Here is a 21670-nt window from a genome sequence, read left to right on the forward strand (position 1 = left end):
ACTTCTTGTAAAAGGGCACCGAAACACTGATTAAGTTAAACCCAATCTATAACTTTTAATCCCTTTTCTTTATTTTGCATACCATTAACATAAGTGTAAATAAATGATTTTTTGTCATTGTATTTGTAACGATTATTTCAAATGTAATTTAATTTCGTTGACTTATATATACGATCTTTTCTAACATTACAAACTTTCATGCAATTGACATCAGGTAAAACATTGCGACCTTATTTAACCTCGTGTCAATTATTTACAGACGTACCCAGGTACAAACAATTTGTTTAATCACCTGATAAAATGTGTATGAAGCATTCATTTTGGATAAATAAATCTATCTCTATCGGTTTTAATGAATTGCATTGCAGTTCACTTAAAACTAAGTGAAACTATAATAATGTGCATGTTAGACTTTCTAAACATATGAATTGAGTATATTGCAATTGAAAAGTGCACTTACATATGTGACATGCTATAGCTAAGCTATGTTCTTTTCATTGCTTTATTGCCTCATTTTGTTTTATCTTTTTTTTTCTTGATGGTATCGAACTTCAATTTACTAACCTGCTGGAAATTCTAAACATGAATGAAGAGGTGTGAAGCCACTTTCGTTTCGATCGCATACATCAAGGCCCAGTTTTATCAACACGTCTACTGTTTTTGCATATCGTGCCTTGGCTGCTAAATGTAATGGGGAATTTTTACATTTATTTTTTACAAACGGGAGTTGATTTTTAGCAAAAACATTTGCAATGTGTGTTGCTATTCTATCTTTTTCATCAGGTTGATCGTCTCTTGTGAAGTTGTAGCTTTTACTTAGCATAGACATTAAAATGGAATCTCCCTCATCTGTTACAATGCTCATATCAAAGTTTTCTCCGACTATCCACTCAAGAAATGCTATTGCCTCTTTAATACCTGCAACAAAACCGTCTGATATATTTTTGATGAATATTTTAAAATATAGAAACTATTATTGAATATATCACAAACTACAATATAATCTAGTTTTATTCTGAGTGTTCAGTTACTTCAAAATGTATGAAAACCTCTTCTTCTCCAATAAAAAAACTACACTGCAGACATAAAAAACGTAACCTTATTGTACAATGACTGTTTCTTGAAAAATGAGTAAAATGTTAAATATAAACAATAATTGTATTAAATTTGTAAGTGACGAAGAAAATCTTAGTAATTATATAATGGTTTGAAAATTAAAGTAAGTGATGGAACGGTTCATTGCTCAAACGTGAAAATCATTTTCGAATGCAGTGAGTGTTTCGTCACCGTTGCTTATAATAGACAGCATCATACTTTTACAATGGTCGTTTTAAATATATAAAGAATAAAATGTCTTACAATAGGACCAACATAAATGTAGTATTGAACTTCCCGATCTATCTCGACAATACATGTTTGCTCCATGTACAATTAGTGCTTTCATGCCACTAAAGTCTCCACCATATGCACAATCAATTAAGGAGCTGTTTAATGCATCAACGTCCGCAGTTGCGCCTGCTTCTAAAAGTCGAATCATTAAACACCTCACCGTCATTAACTTCGTCCGTTCATTTTCATTTAAGTGTGCATTTCGTTCACGATGGCACTGTTCTTTCATGTACTCGATGGCTGTGTCCAACGCAGTCTTTCCGGATGCATCTTTTAAACTTAGATTTGGTTGTTTGCTTAATATACAATCGAGCGATGCTACTGCTGCATATGGATCTGAAAAAAAGTATAACAAAACTTTGTGTATAGTATTATGTTTGAGATTGAAATGATATTTTACTAAATTCTCATTTTTAGCTCACCTGGCCCAAAGGGCCAAGTGAGCTTTTCCCATCACTTTGCGTCCGTCGTCCGTCGTCGTCCGTCGTCTGTCGTCCGTCGTCGTTGTTAACTTTTGCAAAAATCTTCTCCTCTGAAACTACTGGGCCAAATTGAACCAAACTTGGCCACAATCATTATTAGGGTATCTAGTTTAAAAAATGTGTGGCGTGACCAGGTCAACCAACCAAGATGGCCGCCACGGCTAAAAATAGAACATAGGGGTAAAATGCAGTTTTTGGCTTATAACTCAAAAACCAAAGCATTTAGAGGAAATCTGACATGGGGTAAAAATGTTTATCAGGTCAAGATCTATCTGCCCTGAAATTTTCAGATGAATTGGTCAACCCGTTGTTGGGTTGCTGCCCCTGAATTGGTAAATTTTGAGGAAATTTTGCTGTTTTTGGTTATTATCTTGAATATTGTTATAGTTAGAGATAAACTGTAAACAGCAATTATGTTCCGCAATGTAAGATTTACAAATAAGTCAACATGACTGAAATGGTCAGTTGACCCCTTTAGGAGTTATTGCCCTTTATAGTCAATTTTTAACCATTTTTTCGTAAATCTTAGCTATCTTTTACAAAAATCTTCTCCTCTGAAACTACTGGGCCAAATTCAATCAAACTTGGCCACAATTATTATTGGGGTATCTAGTTTAAAAAATGTGTCCGGTGACCCAGTCCACCAACCAAGATGGCCGCCACGGCCAAAAATAGAACATAGGGGTAAAATGCAGTTTTTGGCTTATAATTCAAAAACCAAAACATTTAGAGCAAATCTGACATGGTGTAAAATTGTTTATCAGATCTATCTGCCCTCTAATTTTCAGATGAATCTGACAACCCATTGTTGGGTTGCTGCCCCTGAATCGGTAATTTTAAGGAAATTTTGCTGTTTTTGGTTATTATCTCGAATATTATTATAGATAGAGATAAACTGTAAACAGCAATTATGTTCAGCAAAGTAAGATTTACAAATAAGTCAACATGACTGAAATGGTCAATTGACCCCCTAATGAGTTATTGTCCTTTATAGTCAATTTTTAACAATTTTCATCAAATTTGTAATTTTTTATTAACATTTTCCACTGAAACTACTGGGCCAAGTTCATTATAGATAGAGATAAATGTAAGCAGCAAGACTGTTTAGTAAAGTAAGATTTACAAACACATCACCATCACCAAAACACAATTTTGTCATGCATCCATCTGCTTCCTTTCTTTAATATTCACATAGACCAAGGTGAGCGACACAGGCTCTTTAGAGCCTCTAGTTATAGTAGATAACCATTTAAACTGCGTCTTAATTGTCTGCTTCGATATCCATGCATTTTTTTAGTTTAAATGTTTTTAACCTCTACAATATCAACTGTCTGTTGTCAATTTGAAAAGTTCAATATCCTTCTTGTCCGTAGTTCAATTAGATAAAAAAGAATACGGTGAATTAAAACTGTTGTTTTAGCTGGCTTAACCGCTCACTTGTATGCCAGTTGTAAATAAGTACAACGAGACCGTTTCATTAGGCAATAAAATACTAAGATATAATTTTTCTAATTTTCAACTGATTTCTTTTGCAATGAGATCTTGTCAACCACATTTTCATTGCGCAGTATGTTTTTAAGTTTACTCGGAAGCTGTATGTCTATCTTTTTTGAGTGAACGTTATTTAGACAAATTTGATAAAAAAAAAAAAAGCATATCTGATTACCGTTTATCTTCATTACGTGGTGTACTGCTGTCTTTCCATCCTCTCCAATGTGATTTACATCTGCTTCATACTGAACTAATTGTTTAACAGCATCTGAACATTCAATCTTACAAAAGAAGATAAGTGGTGAGTTTTGTTGGTCTTTGGTAAAATTTGGATCGACATATGAATTCGACAAAACCATTGTTGAAATCTTAGCGGTAAGCTTTTTGTCCACCTTATCTGTATCTGGAATACATGTAGGTCTAAAAACCCAATGCGACAATATTTCATCTGGTTTCGTCACATGTTGTACGTACTTCAAAAATTGAGGAAAAAAAACGTTGACTGCGTCACCAAATTTTTTATTACTAAGTAATACATTCAACATTTTAAAGTTTGAGGCCGTGGCATCTGGAACAAAAAACAAATAGTGTTGATGAACATTTGTTAAACAGATGGTTACCTCTTCAGTACACTTAGTTGAAAATACTAGAAACTAGGAGTTTCGACTATTTTAAAGAAGACTATTCAGAATTATCAACGTAATTTTTGCTGGAGATCATAGTAGTACGGTTTATAAAACGACGATGGGGGACATTAGCGGTTAATTGGAGTACTATTCAATATTGCAATGTCAAAGCAAATAAAACCAAAGATTCCCTTTGATTTTAATTAAAAAGTTATACGAAGTTTACTATCCGCTTCCAAACCAGAAATACTAATTATAGCTAGGAAACTGTAATGATCGCGAATTCGTATTATGTTACAATTTCCCAGACTATTTAAGGCTTTTGTTTAACAAAATATGTAAATTTTGAGTTTTATCCGTAATACCATATTTTGTTGTCGTTGGCTGAATCAGAAAACATAATGTTATCTTCACTGTGACTTGGTTACTTTTCTTATCGATTTTGACTAAACATCGTTAGCCCTTGAGTAATCCATTCTAGTTATAGGGTTATATACGTGGTTAAAGGAATACGAATTCTAATGAGGAAGATCAAGGACCTGCACGCTTATGATATATCATTGATATTTGCTCTTATTTTGACAGAATTTAACTAAAACTGACTGCATATTATAATAATTTCTTCTTACAATTCTTGGTTTATAACTATGTTCAACAAAACAAATCATAGATGTTTACAAACACTACAAAATTCTGATGGTTGATCTAGTTCGCGTTTATTATCTATAACGTTTAAGAATACCAGAATAGTTTGCCTACTTTTAGTTTGTAAACATCTTTGTAATAATGATTGACGATGTTCTCCTATATGATCAACATTTGCACCATATTTCAAGAGCGTTCTAACTACTGATGGCAACATATTTTCAACTGCTAAAATCAAAGCTGAGTCTTTCCCAATATCCTGTGCGTTGGGGTCTGTTCCATATTTCAGTAACAACGATACTAATTTGTTTACATCTGAGTCACATCTTTCATTTGCTTCAAAGCAACCGTGAGTGATGGACATAATCAATGGTGAACTTCCTTGTTCATCTTTTACGTTAACTGATGCGCCTTCACGTAAAAGTGTTTCGATTGTTTCTAGGAGTTTTTCTGAAGTAATAAAAAAAAAAATTGAATTAAAGAATTTAAAAAATGTTGGATTCAAAGAATTTTCATATGTCTTTATTCCATAATATCGTGAATGAAAATGGGAAATGTGTCAAAGAACCCGATTAAAGAGTGAAAAACAGTTGAAGTTAAATATTATAACACAACTTTACGTACACATCTAAAATGGTATTTTGTCATAGTTGATCTATTTGCTTATATCGCGAGCAAATGATTAATGAACATATGTTTTTAAGTTGATGTGCATTTGCAACAAACCACGTTGTTGTAACCTTGATAAATTATCAAATTAATATAAGGATTGTTGTCGCTTATTGTTGTGTATAATATTTCTTTTTTGCTTTGTAAATAAATCAGGTTGTTAGTTTTCTCGTTTAAATTGTATGTAATCTATTATGTATGACCCTTTTTAACTGACTGTGTCGTATGCTCATAGTGGAGGGCTGTGTTATAGCTTATAGTTGTTTAATGTCGGTGTCGTTTGGCTGCCAATGTAGAGATGTCTCATTGACAAGCATGCATCCTCTTTTTTTTCTTTAATATTTTATTTCAATTTAATTCTTCGTGAGTTATGGGCAGCATATATTTGTAAAGAATGACTCGTTCTTAAAATATAATCTGTTACCATGCACTGTAGACGTAAACTATATCCTAAATGGCAGCCATAAAGCATAGAATGATAAATTACACTCCTTGACAATGCGTGTTTATCTGAGTAGATAGTATTTTACTATTTCACAGTAGATACCTTTCTTTTCTAGAAAAACCATGCGCGAACCACTTATGAGTGGAGTTTCATTTCTTCTATTCTTGATATCAACTTTAGCACCATGGTTTAGCAAGGATTTAACTACGGATATACGTCGTAAGCAGGTAGCAATTTCCAATGGTGGATAATGACCTTGATTTGGATCAGCTCCCTTTTCGATAAAGAGTGGTAAAAGTTCTTGAACAGTTTCATGTGAGTGTCTTGACAAAAGTATGTACAAAGGGGATTTTCCATTTTCTGAAATAATGTTAACGTCTACTCCAGCATTCAGAAGACACATTACTGTTTCTACAACTGTAAAGAAATCGCAGCCTTTAATTTCTTTATACTGTAGACAGTGAAGCCTATCAAATTCCTACAACCTATATTAAGCAGAGACTTCAAGTTTAGTAATCATAAGTTGTAACGTTGTTTACTTACGATATAGAACTGTCTGGAATCAACGAGTGAGATTTGCCACTCATTGAATAAATGGTGCTGCCATATACATTATACAACTATATTTAAGATTGGCTGAATACAGATTATTGATTTGGAATAAACGTGTTTATATATATATATATGTTAGACTCAAATCGACGTCTAGCCTCTAATCGACGTCTGTTCCTGAAATCGACATCCGTTCCTGAAATTTTTTCATACTTTCCATATAGATTTTTTCAACCACAAAATGGCCACATGCATACTTATATTTATCTTAATAAATTTTTATCCAATCGATCTTCAAAACAGTGTGCCATTTCTATTCATATTAATAAATGGCATGCATGTAAGTGTTAGTCAACTAGAAAGCAATTCAACGACAAAGAAAACCAAACAACATCTAGGAACATTTTTCAGTCTTCAACAATAGACAAAACTGATAAAGTACAGCAAATGGTTTTGAGAGAATTATAATTCGGAATCTGTAAGATATTTTTCAATGAATTTCTGAGTTTTACACCTGGAGTGAAACATATACGTTAGAAATATGCATAATGTTTTTAGGTTGTTCTGTTACACCTCTGTTCTAGGTTAAATGACCATACACATGTTTAAACCCGACACATGCTTTATGTTACTGTATTTCAGTAATTGTCCAGGGGCAGATCAAGCCATTTGAAAAAGAGGGGTTCCCAACCCAGGACAAAGGGCGGGTTTCAACCACATGATTCAAATGTATTGATCGTCCCAAAAAAGGGGGGGGGATTTAACCCCCGGACCCCTTTGATCCGCCACTGCTGTCGTTGGTGTATGTCTGCCATAAGGCCCTTTCAGAATAGTTTTGTTATAAATAAGACCGTTAATTTTTATATTTGAATTGTTTATACTGTTCATGTCGTGGACTTGTATAGCCTTATCGGTATTGGTTTTTATCATTGTTGAAAGCCAAACGGTATCTTATAATTGCTCATATTCACTTTACTTAAACTATAGTTGTCCAATTCGAAATCATACCACATCTCCTTATTTTTATGTTATCTATGAAATTTAAAAATTGATATCACAATCTGTTTACACGTTGGCATATTATGAATTAAAAGAAAAGTTGTTTTAAATAAATCTCATTTGTCACACATAATATGTTTAAAAGGGTTAGAGGTTTTAGCTGTAGCTATCAGTTCAGTTCAAATTTGTATAATGTACCTAAATCAGCCTTTAAATATAGAAGTTAATATTGGACGTCGATTAGAGAAGCCAAAAATATTGGGCGTCGATTTAGATAAGCATAAAATTTGTCGTCGATTTTGAATGATATTTAATTGTGACGTCATATTTGAACGTCGATTTGAGGAACGGACGTCGATTCAAGACTGAACGTCAATCTGAGTCTTACATTCATATGGGGATATTGGTTCAATCTCAATTTTCCCATTACAAAATATGGAATATAGACAGAAAATCCTAATAGCACATTAGATAAATCATAAGTTGAAGACAGCACAAAGGCAAAAACAACGAAAAGATAAACAACGGTCCACAACAAATAACAAAAGACTGAGCTGAAGAAGGTTACGGGATATGCAGCTATAGAGAGGAAATATACAAAATTGTGTGGTGTTGTACTCGGATGAAATCATTATAAAGTAGAATGATTTATACCAATATGAATTTAAGAAGCAGGTAATAGAAAATGGCGTGTGAAATTCGTTGAATTTGTTCTCTTTTTTCTATATTGAAGAAACCATATGTCATTGAAAGAAGCTGATGTTGTATATTTTTTAATCTCAACTGACAATTTTTTTTAATTTTTTATCATGCTGAATAACTAACATGATGGGAATAAAGACAATACAGACGAACATTAACGTTTGCAATTTTTTCTGCTTCTGCGAGTTTTGACGATTTATTCGATTCAAAACGAAAATTCGCTTTTCAAATGTCAAATTCAAACGCTAAAGCATAATACCAAATGAATGGAAGACAACTGAAATATTTCTTACTTGGTTTATCAGTTCCTTATGTATAAATAGTTTATTAAACCTATTTTTGCAGCTATACCCCTCACTCTTATGACAGAAACAGATAATTCTATTATAATGAAAAAAAGTGATAGCAAAGCAAACAGACTTGATAGGTAAAAGAAGTCAATAATAGGGATACAACAGTGAACTTTATGTTGTAATCTTAACCGCAGGAATGCTATCAATTTGTGGAAGAGTCCAACTCAAAATTCACCAGATAAGTTTTCGATGAAAAACCCCCGAATACTGATCACATGTTATTCGGTGGAGCACGATTTATCTTTCTATTGGCATTGTAAAAAATACGCCGTAAATATGGTATCCCAAAACAATACAGTTATAGCATATGCTGCTATTTCATTTTAACAAGCATTGTGAATTATTCTGTTAGACGATTTGTCAATTTCACAAAGAGAATGGTAGAATTAAGTATAAATAAAGTTTTCAAGTCATGAAGCACTTCTTTGTTTCAGAACCAGCGTATGTTCAAACCCATTACCGATGTTAATTTTCTTGCCCGTAAAGAAAAGACGAAAAATTAAGCAAATTACCGGTAAATAATAACGCTTTGTAAAAACAATACCACACAGAGTCTTTTCAGAAGTAAATAGAAGTAATAGAACCAAAAGATAGTTGACGTACACTTATATAGTAATTACTAATACTCATGCTTTTAACTTTTGCTTTCATAATAAAAGAAAACTCTGTAACTGGATAAAATGATTCATATAATAAGAAAATCATATTGCTTCCACGGGGATTCCGGAGGGAGTGTCTTGATTCGAACTTACGGTTATTTGTTATAAGTCATTGCTCTTGCAAACTGAGGTTGAGAAATCGAAGTACAACCAGAGCACAGTCGCGTTCGGTATGATAAATATCTATTATTTATGTGAAGCAACCCCGTGACGCAACCTAGAAGTAAACAATTATGAAGTGAACTGTTAATTTAAACTAACCTTTGATTTGGTGTTCATCGTCATCTTTTCTGCTGGCCTCTTTAAGGATTATTCTAGCTGTATGTCTTAATGGATGATCAAACATTCGATTTATTCCCATTCTTCTCATTTTAATATGAGATTTTTCATTTTGAACTTCATGTTTTCTTTTTCTTTTGTTTACCGTAGTGTCTGTAAAAATCGAAACATGCACACATAATTAATAATATTTTCTTCATACATGTTCAACTTCAATTTATCTTGAGAGTATTTAACAGTTATACTCTACATGTATATTTAGACTGATATTCACAAATACACATCATACAAGTCTAAACTCGGTTAACTAGAAATTCCGCAATATTGAACATAAGCCAACCACGTCCTTGAAACGTAGTAAATTTTATATTAGTTCATTCCGTTTAATTCATAGTTTTGTTTTGCCTTGAACTAATAAACCATCTCTAAAGTTGAAATAACAATAAATATTTGGTTCGTAATAGTGACATTCTTACACTTGTCAAACATCGCCGCCAGTAATACATGTATCCCCTTTGTGACAACTTAATCCAATAATCAAAAGTTATACTATAAAACTTTGTTAGATGTGTACATAAATGAATATAACAAATTGTTGTGTTAAACGTTATGAGTTGCGAGGAAAGATCAGGGCCGATTCATATTATAATTTGCTCAGAAATGAGCATCAATATGTTTTTTTGTATTGTAGCGCGAAAACCTGACTATCAAAATACGTATTAGGCACTGTCAGTCGCAAGTAAGCAAATAAAAGAAGGTCAAAAGATACCAGAACTGTCAAAAAATAGATCGAAAATAAACTGGCTAAAAATGAAAAAGACACACAGACCAATAATGGTACAAAAGACACAACATAGAAAACTTCCAAAAACCGGGGGTGATTTCATGTGCTATGGAAAGGTAAGCAGATCCTGCTCAACATGTGGCATCCGCCGTATTGCTCATGTTATTACAAACCCAGTAAGCAGTCTAATTCGGTAGGTTACATTCATGAAAAAGGATGGGGATTAACAGTTTACAATTAGGAATCTGAAATCAACTCTTGTGTCGTAAAGTTTTCAACATACCCTCATTGTAATTTCAAAATGTAAGTCAAGATATTAGGCAGAGATAACTCTATCTGTTGTATTCTTTATCTCTTGTTCGGTGGCTTAAATGCGTTCATCATAGTCACTATATTTTGAAATATTTAGTGAAAGTACATCATCCATATAGCGGAAAGTAAAGTTAAAGAATATTGCAAACTTCTTATTTTCCGAAGAAGTTCCTATACGAAACCAGCCTTCTATCAATAAAGAAAAAAGTTGGCAATAACTTTATCAAATAAATCTGCTATAAGAGTCCGATAAAAGTAAAAACTAAACTGCTTCAAATGTAAAAAGACGTATGGAAATATATACTAACAATAGGCTCAATCTAAATATCTTGCATGGATATCGACAGAGGTTGCAGAAGTACAATTAAAAAACAACAACACAAAACAATTCAAATGACAAGCGTTATTTAGAACAATATCAACTAGTATAAAGTGTCGTTTACGAAATTCTATTTTATTTTCAAATAAAAATAATGATCATGGCGTATCTGTACATCCATGTTCTACACATTTTATTGATGCTTCCGCAAATCGTAGTTTGGAAATTGGTAATTAAAATCAATTTATTAATATATAAAAATGAAATAAGAATAACTGTTACCTTTTTGAACTGATTGTTGCACAAGCTGAGTAGCAATTCTTTTAAGTTTAATTTCAATTGACACATCAAATCGACAGTTACCTGTAAATGAACGTAATATCTACGTTTATATTTATAACAAAAGAGACGCATAAATGTTTCTTTTCTAAATTTATTTTTTTGGGCTTTGATGTTTTATTTACACCCTTCTTTATTATATACCACTTTTTAACCTTAAATTTCTAGAGTTTGCCATATATATGTATATTGATGAAAGATATATCGAGATACCGACTTTTCTTTAAATGTTTTCTACCAAGTTAGGAATTAGCGTTTGTTTGTGAAGCGGTTCAGTGTATTTGTTATTCAGTAACTTTCCACTATTAGTTGACGTACTTCAATAAATTTTGGGGTTTTTGACCCGACTTTGTTTTCGCTTAATCGATTTTTGACTTTTGAACAGTGGTATACTATAGTAAGTTTATGAAAGATCTTTTTTACGTGGTATATGGTTTATCGTCCTCTAATTGGCAATTATGTCACATTTTGATTTGCATTTAAAAAAAGAGAGAATTCGTTAAATTATGGAGACAAAGAGCTGAATATGAAAAACCGTTTTTCATTGAATCCAATGGGTTCGATATTTGTAATCATTCCATTTATTTTCTTATTTATGTTTAATTAGAATCAAACTACTTATTCGCTGTACTGAAATTATGATATTTTCTACATTACACAAAGTCAGGAGTATGACAGTTGATATCCATTTGATGATTTTAAGCTTTTGATTTTGCCATTTATATGGGAACGTTCCGTCTAGTTTTTTTTTTTTACTTTTTAATATTCTAATCGATTTATGGATTGATATAAATGATTTTGATATTTGTTATTCAGATGTCAGAAGCTTTTCAACCCGAGTTATAAAGAATTAACTGTACATAGGATGCATATTTTTATACATATGTAACAGTCAATATTGAAAAAAATGGAGTGCAGAAATAACAGATTCGTTCATTTTCATCATTTTACAGATAAATGAAAATCCAAATTCGATCATTATCTGTGCTATGAAATAATAAGCATTCTGTAGAAGTTTAAAAAAAGGGGTTGTGGTCATCATAAATTGGAGAAAGGAATCCAATTTTCTTACGCCCATACAGAAAACGGTAATGCCTCGTTCTGCTAATAGATGGGGTATAACATACTTAACCTTTCAAAAGTGCAACATGGAGGGCTGTTTTACCACCTTGTCCAATATGGTTCAGATTGACTTTTTTAGATATAAGAAAATCAACTACAGAAAAAATGTTTTGTTCTATTGCCACCATCAATGCAGAATTACATCCTTCTCGGTTACTATTAAGATCTGAGCCACAATCTACCAGAAATTTAATCTCTTCAAATTCAACATGTCTTCTTTTGAGATATCGAATCAGTGGTGTTTCGCCTGAATTGTTTTGAATGTTCAAGTTAGCACCATATTTTAGTAAGATGGAAACCATTTCTCTATCAAACCTTTCTGAAACATCAATATAAAACAAATGTTTAAAGAAACTCATTTACTCTTTGCTTTTTATATAATTAGTTTATACACTTTACAATCTCAAAAAACATTATCAGACAATGAAGTTATATCGAAATAGATTCAAAGAGGGGCGAAATATACAAGGGTAACATTCAAATTGATATGTCAAAAAACACAAGACAACGCAATGAATTAAAAATGCAATAGACATACAATAGTACACACATATACAACACATAAAACTTACCCATGTTTTTATGAAGCGCTGCATTTCCTCGATGTCCCTTGTAATTAACATCAGCTCCCATTTCAATCAATTTCTTAATTATTGCAACGGAACAAAAAGATGATGCCAAAATGATTGGTGTGTTTCCGTTCCTGTCTGGAAAGTTCATTTCCGTACTGTGAGTGACCAGTAATAGTATATCTTGCTGATGCCTTTCGTTGTCAACAGATTCCATTTGTAATGCAAGATGAATGGGTAAATCCCCATGATGTGATTTTGCATTCGTGCATGCTTTTTTATTTAATAATAATAATAGGATCGATTGCTCATCGGCGTAGATTTTCTTTTCGTGTATGTTGCATCCTAGTATAAAAATTGATATGAATAAGAAGTTGTAAATAAAACATAATGTACTATGAAATCCACATATGTCGTTGAAAAGATGCTTCAAATGAAACCCCCTCAGCCATGTTGTAAAAATAGTGGGGATATACTTTTTATCTTTAACATATTTATAACATAATTAATTGCCTGTACTGAGTAAGGATAGTGACAATTGTTTTCCAATTGAAGAGTTGGTTCATCAGGTCTAACATTTATTTAAGGTTTGATGGTTTACCCCTTTTTGAACTAACCTCAGAGTTTCGATATTGTTTTATGCTTTTAATCATAGTACTTTACCAGCCGGTGTATCTAGTTGTTTACTGTGATTTCATTGATATTCATTGGATACTAACTTTTGTGGATTTCGTGGTTACAGGAGAACCACAAATTCAAATATTCAACATATTTTCTATATGAATGTATGCAGAATTTGCCAAAACACGAATTTATATATCCACGAATATGCAAGTTTTTCTCAATCATGAAAATTGGTATCCACGAAAATAAATGAATCTACAGTAGAAAACAAATTCATAATGCAAGGTGTTAAAGCTAAACAGGGTTGCAAAATACGTGAAAGTTCTTAAGAAGTACGTAGTCTTCACAATTAAAATAATTACGGAAAAAGTATGTTTTCAAGATCACATAATAAAACATGATTGATGCTTTAGGGGACAAAATTCGCATGTACCACTGATATTCTATTATTTCAAAAGCTCCTGAAGCCACTGTAATGTGTGTACATTTATAGGTCAAATGCATGCCTACTTTTACTATTATACACTTTTATGTGTTTTACTTATAGAAGTTTATAAGCATGAGTTTACAATATTACAAAATTAGTGTTGCATTTTCATCTTGTATAAATGTATCCGAATAAATAATGAGAGACTCGAGATATCATACAAAAACATGAGTAATCAAACACTAAAGAAGTGAAACACTATAAATAGTCAGGTATCTGAAACCACAACTCTTACCAATACTATCTCAAGGGCTCCAATATAAAAAAAAAACACTCTTCGGGGGCACATATAATGAGAAGAAGTTTCTGTGTTATCGATATATATTTGTTCAAACTTTGCCTATCTTCATGTTCAAATTTAACCAATAAGCAAAAAAATATGTAGGCGTCTTCCACCTTTACGTTTCTGCTTTCAGAAAAGATATGTATATAAATTTCTAAATTATCAAACCTTTTATGTGATATGATTTAAAATAAACATGCAATGCCGTCAAGCCCATCTGACCAGTATGATTGACGTCAGCACCTGCTTCAACAAGAGTTCTAACTAATCCAGGTGATTCTAGTCTGACGGCATGCATCAATGTAGAATCGCTTCCTGATTCTTCCATATTAGGATCAGCTCCAAAATCTAGTAATAAGCTCACATAGTATTCCCGTCTCTCCATGGACAATTCAGGCATGTCAGTTACAATTCTTGTTAATGTGGTTTTTCTGCATTTGGATACTGAACTACTTTGAAGAACATACCTTGGTTGTAAAAAGCAACTTTCGGAACAGTCTGAAAGCCTCATGTGTTTAGCACTTGATGGTTCTAATAAAAACAAATTGGATAAAAGATGTAAAACTCTGTCTATTTATACTTTTTAGTTTGATTATTAAAATCTTAATATATTGAAAAATGTCAAATTTATTTCAAGGTAGAAATGTACATGTAAAAACATGAAACATGTTACATGTACATATATATATATATCATGTCTAAAAATAGCAACAATCAACATTCAATCTAGTTAAGCGTGGATCAGCTTAAGAAAATAAATTGATACAGTTGCTGAATTAAAATTATATAAATGTCTAAGAATATAACTTAAACATGCTTATTTTCTAATAGATTTTAAATAGAAATACGCAATATTTCGCTAAACAAATTAGCTTCATCAGGCGTGTGCATCTCTCAAGGTGAAATTGGATGTATGACAAAACAAAATTATTTTTGTAGCTTCATCTCTACAAGAGTTGAGGAAAAGTGCAACATATTGATTGATGTTGCATAAAATATGTTTGTAGCTTCAACTACATGAAGTTGGAATAAAAGTTTAACACATAAATAGGTGTTCGATTAATTGTATGAATTTCTATAAATTAATTTGTATGATTTCAAAATAATTATGGTTTTGATTTGCTTTTAAATCTTTGTTCGTCTCTCTCATTGACTCCATCAAGTTTAAGAGTTCGTAACTGGTGCATCCAAAATCTCTCTCTTTTTTGTCTTCCTTGTGTATCCCAATTTTTATTTTTCCAATGATTTGAAATGTGACGTTTTCAAAATCATGTCCTGCTCTTAAAAAGTGTCTTGTAATTGGGCAGTTCCTTTCTTTTGTATATAATGACCGATGGTTATTTAGTCGGATGTTAAATGGTGTTTTTGTTTCACCAACATATTAAATTTGCAATTAGCTAATTTGTTTAGAAAAATATTGCGTATTTCTATTTAAAATCTACAATATAAAATTAGCGTGTTTAAGTTATATCCTTAGACATTTATATATATATTATAACAAATGGTTTATATATTGCCTTGTGCCACAAAAGTTATAGGATGAACACGTTACATATTTTTTTTAAATTGTCCCGGCTATATTGCTGGTTTTGTTTTCAGCTTATACAAGTTTGGGTCAAAATCTATTTGTTTTGTGTTTGAATATTGTTCCAATATTGTTATTCATAAAGCATATCGCATGTATCTACGAAATAAAGTAGGAAAGGCCAACTAATAACCTAAATGGCTATCTCATCTACGTCGCTTTTAGAAAATTGTTGAAACAAAACTGCAAATCTGCAAAGTAAATCATAGTACAATGCCTGTACCATGTAAGGACTATGACAGCTGTTATCCATTCGTTTGATCTGTTTGAGCTTTTTATTTTGCCATTTGATTAGGGACTTTCCGTTTTGAATTTTCTTCGGAGTTCAATATTTTTTTTTTTTTTTTTTGTGATTTTACTTTTTAGATATAATCATGATAATAATAAGCATTGCTTCCAATTTCAGTTTTCGTTTCTATTCAATCTTTTGCATTAAGTCGTAATTTTCAGAGCTGAACCTATTCTCAAATACAATGTTAGTGTCTACCTTCGTTCATCACAAGGCTTGATAGACTCGTTTCTCCACCTTTATGGTTTACATTTGCCTTTGCGTTCAATAAAGTATTCACTATTTCTTCGAGGTCAAATTCCAGCGCAGTAGTCAATGGTGTGTCGTAAAAGTTATCCATTATATTTACATGTCCTTCATTTTTCAATATCAATTTAACTGTATCTGCACATCGAAGCCATATCGCTATCATCAATGGGCAAATTCCTGACAAACTTAACTTATTTGTCTCGATTCCAGTCGCTAGGAAAGCGTTTAATAAGTTCAGCTGACTCACTACAAAAAGCATTACAGTCTACGTTTTTGTTGTGATGTTATTCCTACGTATTACTTGAATTTTGATAAACCCTTATATTTGTAAAACATAGTTTTACCTTAACGTGAATCTCTGAAAGGCTATTGTTTTAAAAGTAATTATTGTTCAAGAATCCTATATAAACCTGAATTATCTTATAGCTTACCTATAACCTTTAACTAACATTTATTTTACATTTCAAAAACGCACACAACACAGTCGATGATCAAACTTCAGATCATTGCCTTTAATAATCAAAATAGTCTTTGTTCTGTGAACTCCATTACGATAGTAGATATACCAGTGCTAACAACTCTCTTTTTATTTGATTATACACAATACAAACCCATTCTGTATCTGACTCATTTATAATCAACTTCACTTCATCCTTGTTTTTTTATTTAATATTTTTATTTTTTTAATATAACGTTCAGCATTTGACACTTCGTCATCAACACAATTCAACTTTAACCTTTCAAATAATGTGGGTTTCTTCTACAACAAGACATAAAATGAGAACGACAAAACTGTAATAAGAATTTGATATTTGATATCGTTGTCAGCATTTCAAAATGTATGAAGCGGAGAGTGTCGAACATACTATGTTATCAATTATTTGTTAACTCGAAGCGACGAGTAGCTTATAACGATATTTACTAAATGCCGTTCAATGTTCATGATTTAAAAATAAATCAATTTAAAATATTGTTAAATCTATGGAAAACAGATTGTCAATGAGCTTCATTGTATTTATTGCATTAAATCTTTTATAAACTGTACGTATATATCTACAATGTATACCTGATTCTCCGTGTTTGAAGTGCCCTGTATTCGTCTCCGGGAACATTTCTATAATTAAAATAAAGAACATGTTTTGTTTTTAGCTGTTGTGTGTATTATAAATTAATTTGAGTTATTTATTGTTTTTCTGAGGTTTACATGTCGAAACGTACGATTGCTTTTTTGTTAATGTATTTTTCTGTCTTAAGTGTTCTTACATTTATTTAAACTGTATTCCCGTTATGAAATGTTCGCGGTATATTTAAATTTGCCATGAAGCGCGGATGTTTGACTAGATTTAAATCCAAGCAGAAACCATTATTTTTCTTAAAATGTCATGTACTTAGTCAGGAATATGGCATTTGTTATCTAATGCTCGTTTCTATATGTATGTTGCATTATCGGTAGGTTTTTGTTGCAGTGAAGTGTTCTGTTGTTGCGCTGTTTTCCTCTTATAGATGCCGTTTTTTGCCTAAAATATCTGTGAAATTAATTGTTTCAATACATACAAATTTAATATGAAGGGAAATGAAATACAGACAAAACTGTATAAAAATAACAAGATGATCGCCGGTGCAACAACTTCACACAGTAGACCAAATGACGTCAAAATTAGCGCCGGTCGGTCAACGTCCGGCCTCCAATTAAGATCAAAACAAAAAAAAAACAAATATCTAGCTATAAAAGACACAGTACCGATTATGTATCGTTATAAATTAGTTTAACGGTGAGTTCGTTTTACATTTATGTAGGTTTTAAAGGTTGGTTCTGCTACTTACCTGCAAAAATGTCAAAAGCTGTCTCTCCGTTTTCATTCATGTATGAAACATCTGCCCCTCCTTCTATTAGTGCACAACAGACTTTGAATCTTTTTTGTTGGACGCATTTCATTAGCACCGAATTATTTCTATATTTCACTAGATTTGGATCTGCGCCTTTTTCAATCATTGATAACAGCACCGAATCATCAAACCATGTTTCAACTATAAGATCGAAAAGATAGTTTCCACATGTTTGTTGGTTATTGAGAAACAATCCTTTGTCAATCAGAGCTTTCATTGTAGTACTTTTATTAGCCATCGGTCCTAAAAAATAATAAATGCTCAGTTTTGAACATTTCTGCATATTCCAATACGCCCCTTTTTCAACATCACGGTGTAAATTAAAAACGTTGCATCACATCTAATTTTTATTTGTAGGCAAAATAATAAATTGAACTATTTTAACATATTTCCCAAAACATATTCCAATAATATGAGAGTTGATGTCCATCGGTTTGATGTGTTTTATCATTAGATTTTTTTTTTGTCATTTGATCAAGGATTTCCATTTTGAATTTTCCTCAGGGTTCAGTATTTTTGTGAATTTACTTTTTTTCGAACGCCTTAACATAGTCAGGTGATATTACCAAGACGTTGTCATTGTGTCGACGTCAAATCAACGCTTTTTCATTACATATTTTAATGACATAACGATTTCCGGATAAATCTGTATCGCTTGTAAATTTTTTGGAGAAATGGGAGAATCTCATTTTGTCAACGACCCAGGGGTATCGTATATCACTACTAATTGCAAAGTAAGAAAGTCGCTTGTACAAGTTAGAGTTGACTGTCTTTGCTAGATGTCTATGATTTAATCATACATTCGGCACGCTGGGATGCCTCAACAAATATTTAGCTACTATGATAAGAAGCAAATGTTAACACTTTTTTAGATCACGGATTTATTAAAAACGTCTCAAGAACCAAGATTACTAAATTTTATACACTTAAAACCTTAAATGTTTATGTAACGATATCACCAAATGTTAATTAAAATATACGGAACTAGCATGGGCTTGTAGTTTGGTGTGAAATCGTATGTTTTAAAAATTGATTTCACTAGATACTTCTTTATCCCTTAGCATTTCATGGGGGAACTTCATTTTGCATTAGCCTATCTACTAAAATCTATTTACTCACAAATAGTAAGACAAACACAAACCTGATTTGCAACAAGCATACGCTGCATTGTTTCCGTCCACTCCAATATGGTTAACGTTTGCACCTGCTTGAATCAATTCGTCAGCAGCTTCAAACAACCCGTTCTTTATGGCTAAAATCAAAGCCGATTCTTCCCCCTCTCCAGCCAGGTTAGGGTTTGCTCCAACTAGAAGTAACTTTGAAATAGCTATCGAAATTGATAGTTGCGGAAATTGATTTCGCATTCTTTTAACATCATTATTGAAGGTTGATAATAAAGATGATACCCCATGCCTTGTCTCAATTTCTTCAACAGTAATACCAGCATCTATGAATAACTCCAGCTGACCTATAATAGTTTAAAAAAAAATATAACCGTATATTCACTTTACTCTTTTGTCTATTCATTTATCCTGATACTCAGTTCATTCTTTTCATTTATTCATTCATATTTTTTTCCAGTATTTTGATATGCAATAATTATAGATTATCGTTGGTTATCTCAACAAGATCGGATTTCTCGCTTGAGCCGGTACGGCGTAAGTGAGAAATGATAATCTGTTTATCGCTGATACATATGAAGACGTTGTCAATTTCCTTGATAACAGCACGTTTTCTCTTAGTTTCTAGCGATAATTTTCATATCACTCGACGCCTCTGAGAAAGGAAATTATCAGTCAGCAGTATGAAAGTAAAACATTCGTTAAACAGCGATAAACTAGAATGTGTCCACTGTTTGCTTAAGCTGTCGGTTTTATAGTGGATAGCATATAGGGAGAAGTCATCAATCAAGTGTGCAAAATTCGATAATAGTACCTCAAATGTCATAATTTTTTGTCGAAAAAACAAATCAAAAACAAACAAATAACTGTTGAAAAAAAAACAACATGATATAGCCTTCTAGATCCGCGATTTTAATGTTCGGAAACAAATAATATAAAAGCTATAGAATTGTAAAAAACTTAAAATACAACCTTTTCAAGCTTTCCAGCTGAAATAATTTGAAAAAAAAACAATTATCGACTGTCAAAGTTATCACATAGATTATTTTCATTGAACTTACTGAATGATTTGCAGCACTGTATTGCAGTCATACCGTCCATTCCTTTACTGGCCCCAGCCTTTATCAAAGCAATAATGCCTTCTCGTGTAACATGTTCACTGAAAGCTATCATCAGAACAGATTTGCCTCCATACTCTTCATTTGGGTCGGCGCCATGTTTAAGAAAATCTTGTATTAATGACGGACAGTTCATAGCGGCCAAGCAAAAACAATTTATCCAACCAAGCTTTGTTACTCGCCCTTTAAATGATACATTAGATCCCTTTTCTATTAATATTTTTGCGTTTTCACTACATTTATGTTTAAGAGCAATAAAAAGAGGCTGATGACCATACGGTGGGTTTCCCCAGTTTTCATTCACATTAGCTCCATATTTCAGCAAAAGTTTTAACATATTTGCGCCATCTTCTCTCTGAGCTAAAAAATGAATGGGTCGGAAATGTTGTCCTTGAAATCCAATGTTTACGTCTGCTCCACATTGACACGATAGATTTGCTGTGTCATACTGATTTTCCTTAACAAGTGTATATAATGCTGTACTCTTATTAGGAAATACCTCGTCTATATCTAAATTCCGATCATTCTTCAAACATCGAACAATATTGATTTTTCCGGATAAAGCCGCATAGTAAAATACATCTTTCAAATTTTTTGTGTCCCAGCTTGTTGTGAGTGCTGTTTTGAATGAACTATCACTAACAGTTTTTAGTAAATAATCAACAAAGTCTTCATTACCTTCTTCACATGCTATGTGTAGGGCGTTTTTGTCAGTACTTGTTGTATCCTGTACATAAGCACCTAAACCTACTAACACTTTTAAAAGATCAACAGATCCAAACTCTGCGGCATAATGAATTAATTTTTTACCATTTTCACAGAAATTCAAGATAGCAGTCTTGTGCGATGTCTTGTTACTCAAAGACAGAAGAGAGTCACTACATTTAGAATCAACTGCTTTGCGTAACTCTTTCTTGAACAAAATATCGTCCTCCATTTTTATTTCATTTTAAACAAAACAACTGTTGATATCGATCGAAAGATAAAATTATAAAATGCTTAACGATATAGTAGACAACAGAAGAATGCGTACACCTGTGTCTTGCATACACAAATGTAATCCTGGTATCTTTGATAAGTTTGTATCGTACATGTATTGAATAAGATATATAATGCATTAACATTGATTGTATCATTTTTTAAGGCAAACGATAACATGACAGAAGAATTAACAACTTCATACTTTATTTGCGACGTCAAAATGTGAACCATTGGAATATATGTGTTTTTACAATTTTAAACATAAATTAATAACGAGAACATATTCCCCCTTTTCTGAAATGTCATTTTG

General features: G+C 32.1%; 1 protein-coding gene across 1 annotated transcript in view; it reads right to left on the reverse strand.

The window, feature by feature from the left end:
- LOC134684402 (uncharacterized) overlaps positions 1 to 21316 on the reverse strand; it is a 40127-nt gene extending 18811 nt beyond the window's left edge. The window contains exons 1-11 of the mRNA XM_063543686.1: positions 20323 to 21316; positions 19282 to 19608; positions 18078 to 18383; positions 14353 to 14661; positions 12740 to 13081; positions 12310 to 12486; positions 10989 to 11069; positions 9274 to 9444; positions 5850 to 6164; positions 4748 to 5083; positions 565 to 918 (exon numbers count right to left, since the gene is read on the reverse strand). Coding sequence (XP_063399756.1) covers positions 565 to 918; positions 4748 to 5083; positions 5850 to 6164; positions 9274 to 9444; positions 10989 to 11069; positions 12310 to 12486; positions 12740 to 13081; positions 14353 to 14661; positions 18078 to 18383; positions 19282 to 19608; positions 20323 to 21316 — 3712 coding nt within the window. The remainder of the gene's footprint in view (positions 1 to 564; positions 919 to 4747; positions 5084 to 5849; positions 6165 to 9273; positions 9445 to 10988; positions 11070 to 12309; positions 12487 to 12739; positions 13082 to 14352; positions 14662 to 18077; positions 18384 to 19281; positions 19609 to 20322) is intronic.
- Between the last annotated feature and the right edge of the window lie 354 nt (positions 21317 to 21670).

This window comes from Mytilus trossulus, chromosome 9, assembly GCF_036588685.1.
Source record: "Mytilus trossulus isolate FHL-02 chromosome 9, PNRI_Mtr1.1.1.hap1, whole genome shotgun sequence".
Classification (NCBI taxonomy): domain Eukaryota; kingdom Metazoa; phylum Mollusca; class Bivalvia; order Mytilida; family Mytilidae; genus Mytilus; species Mytilus trossulus.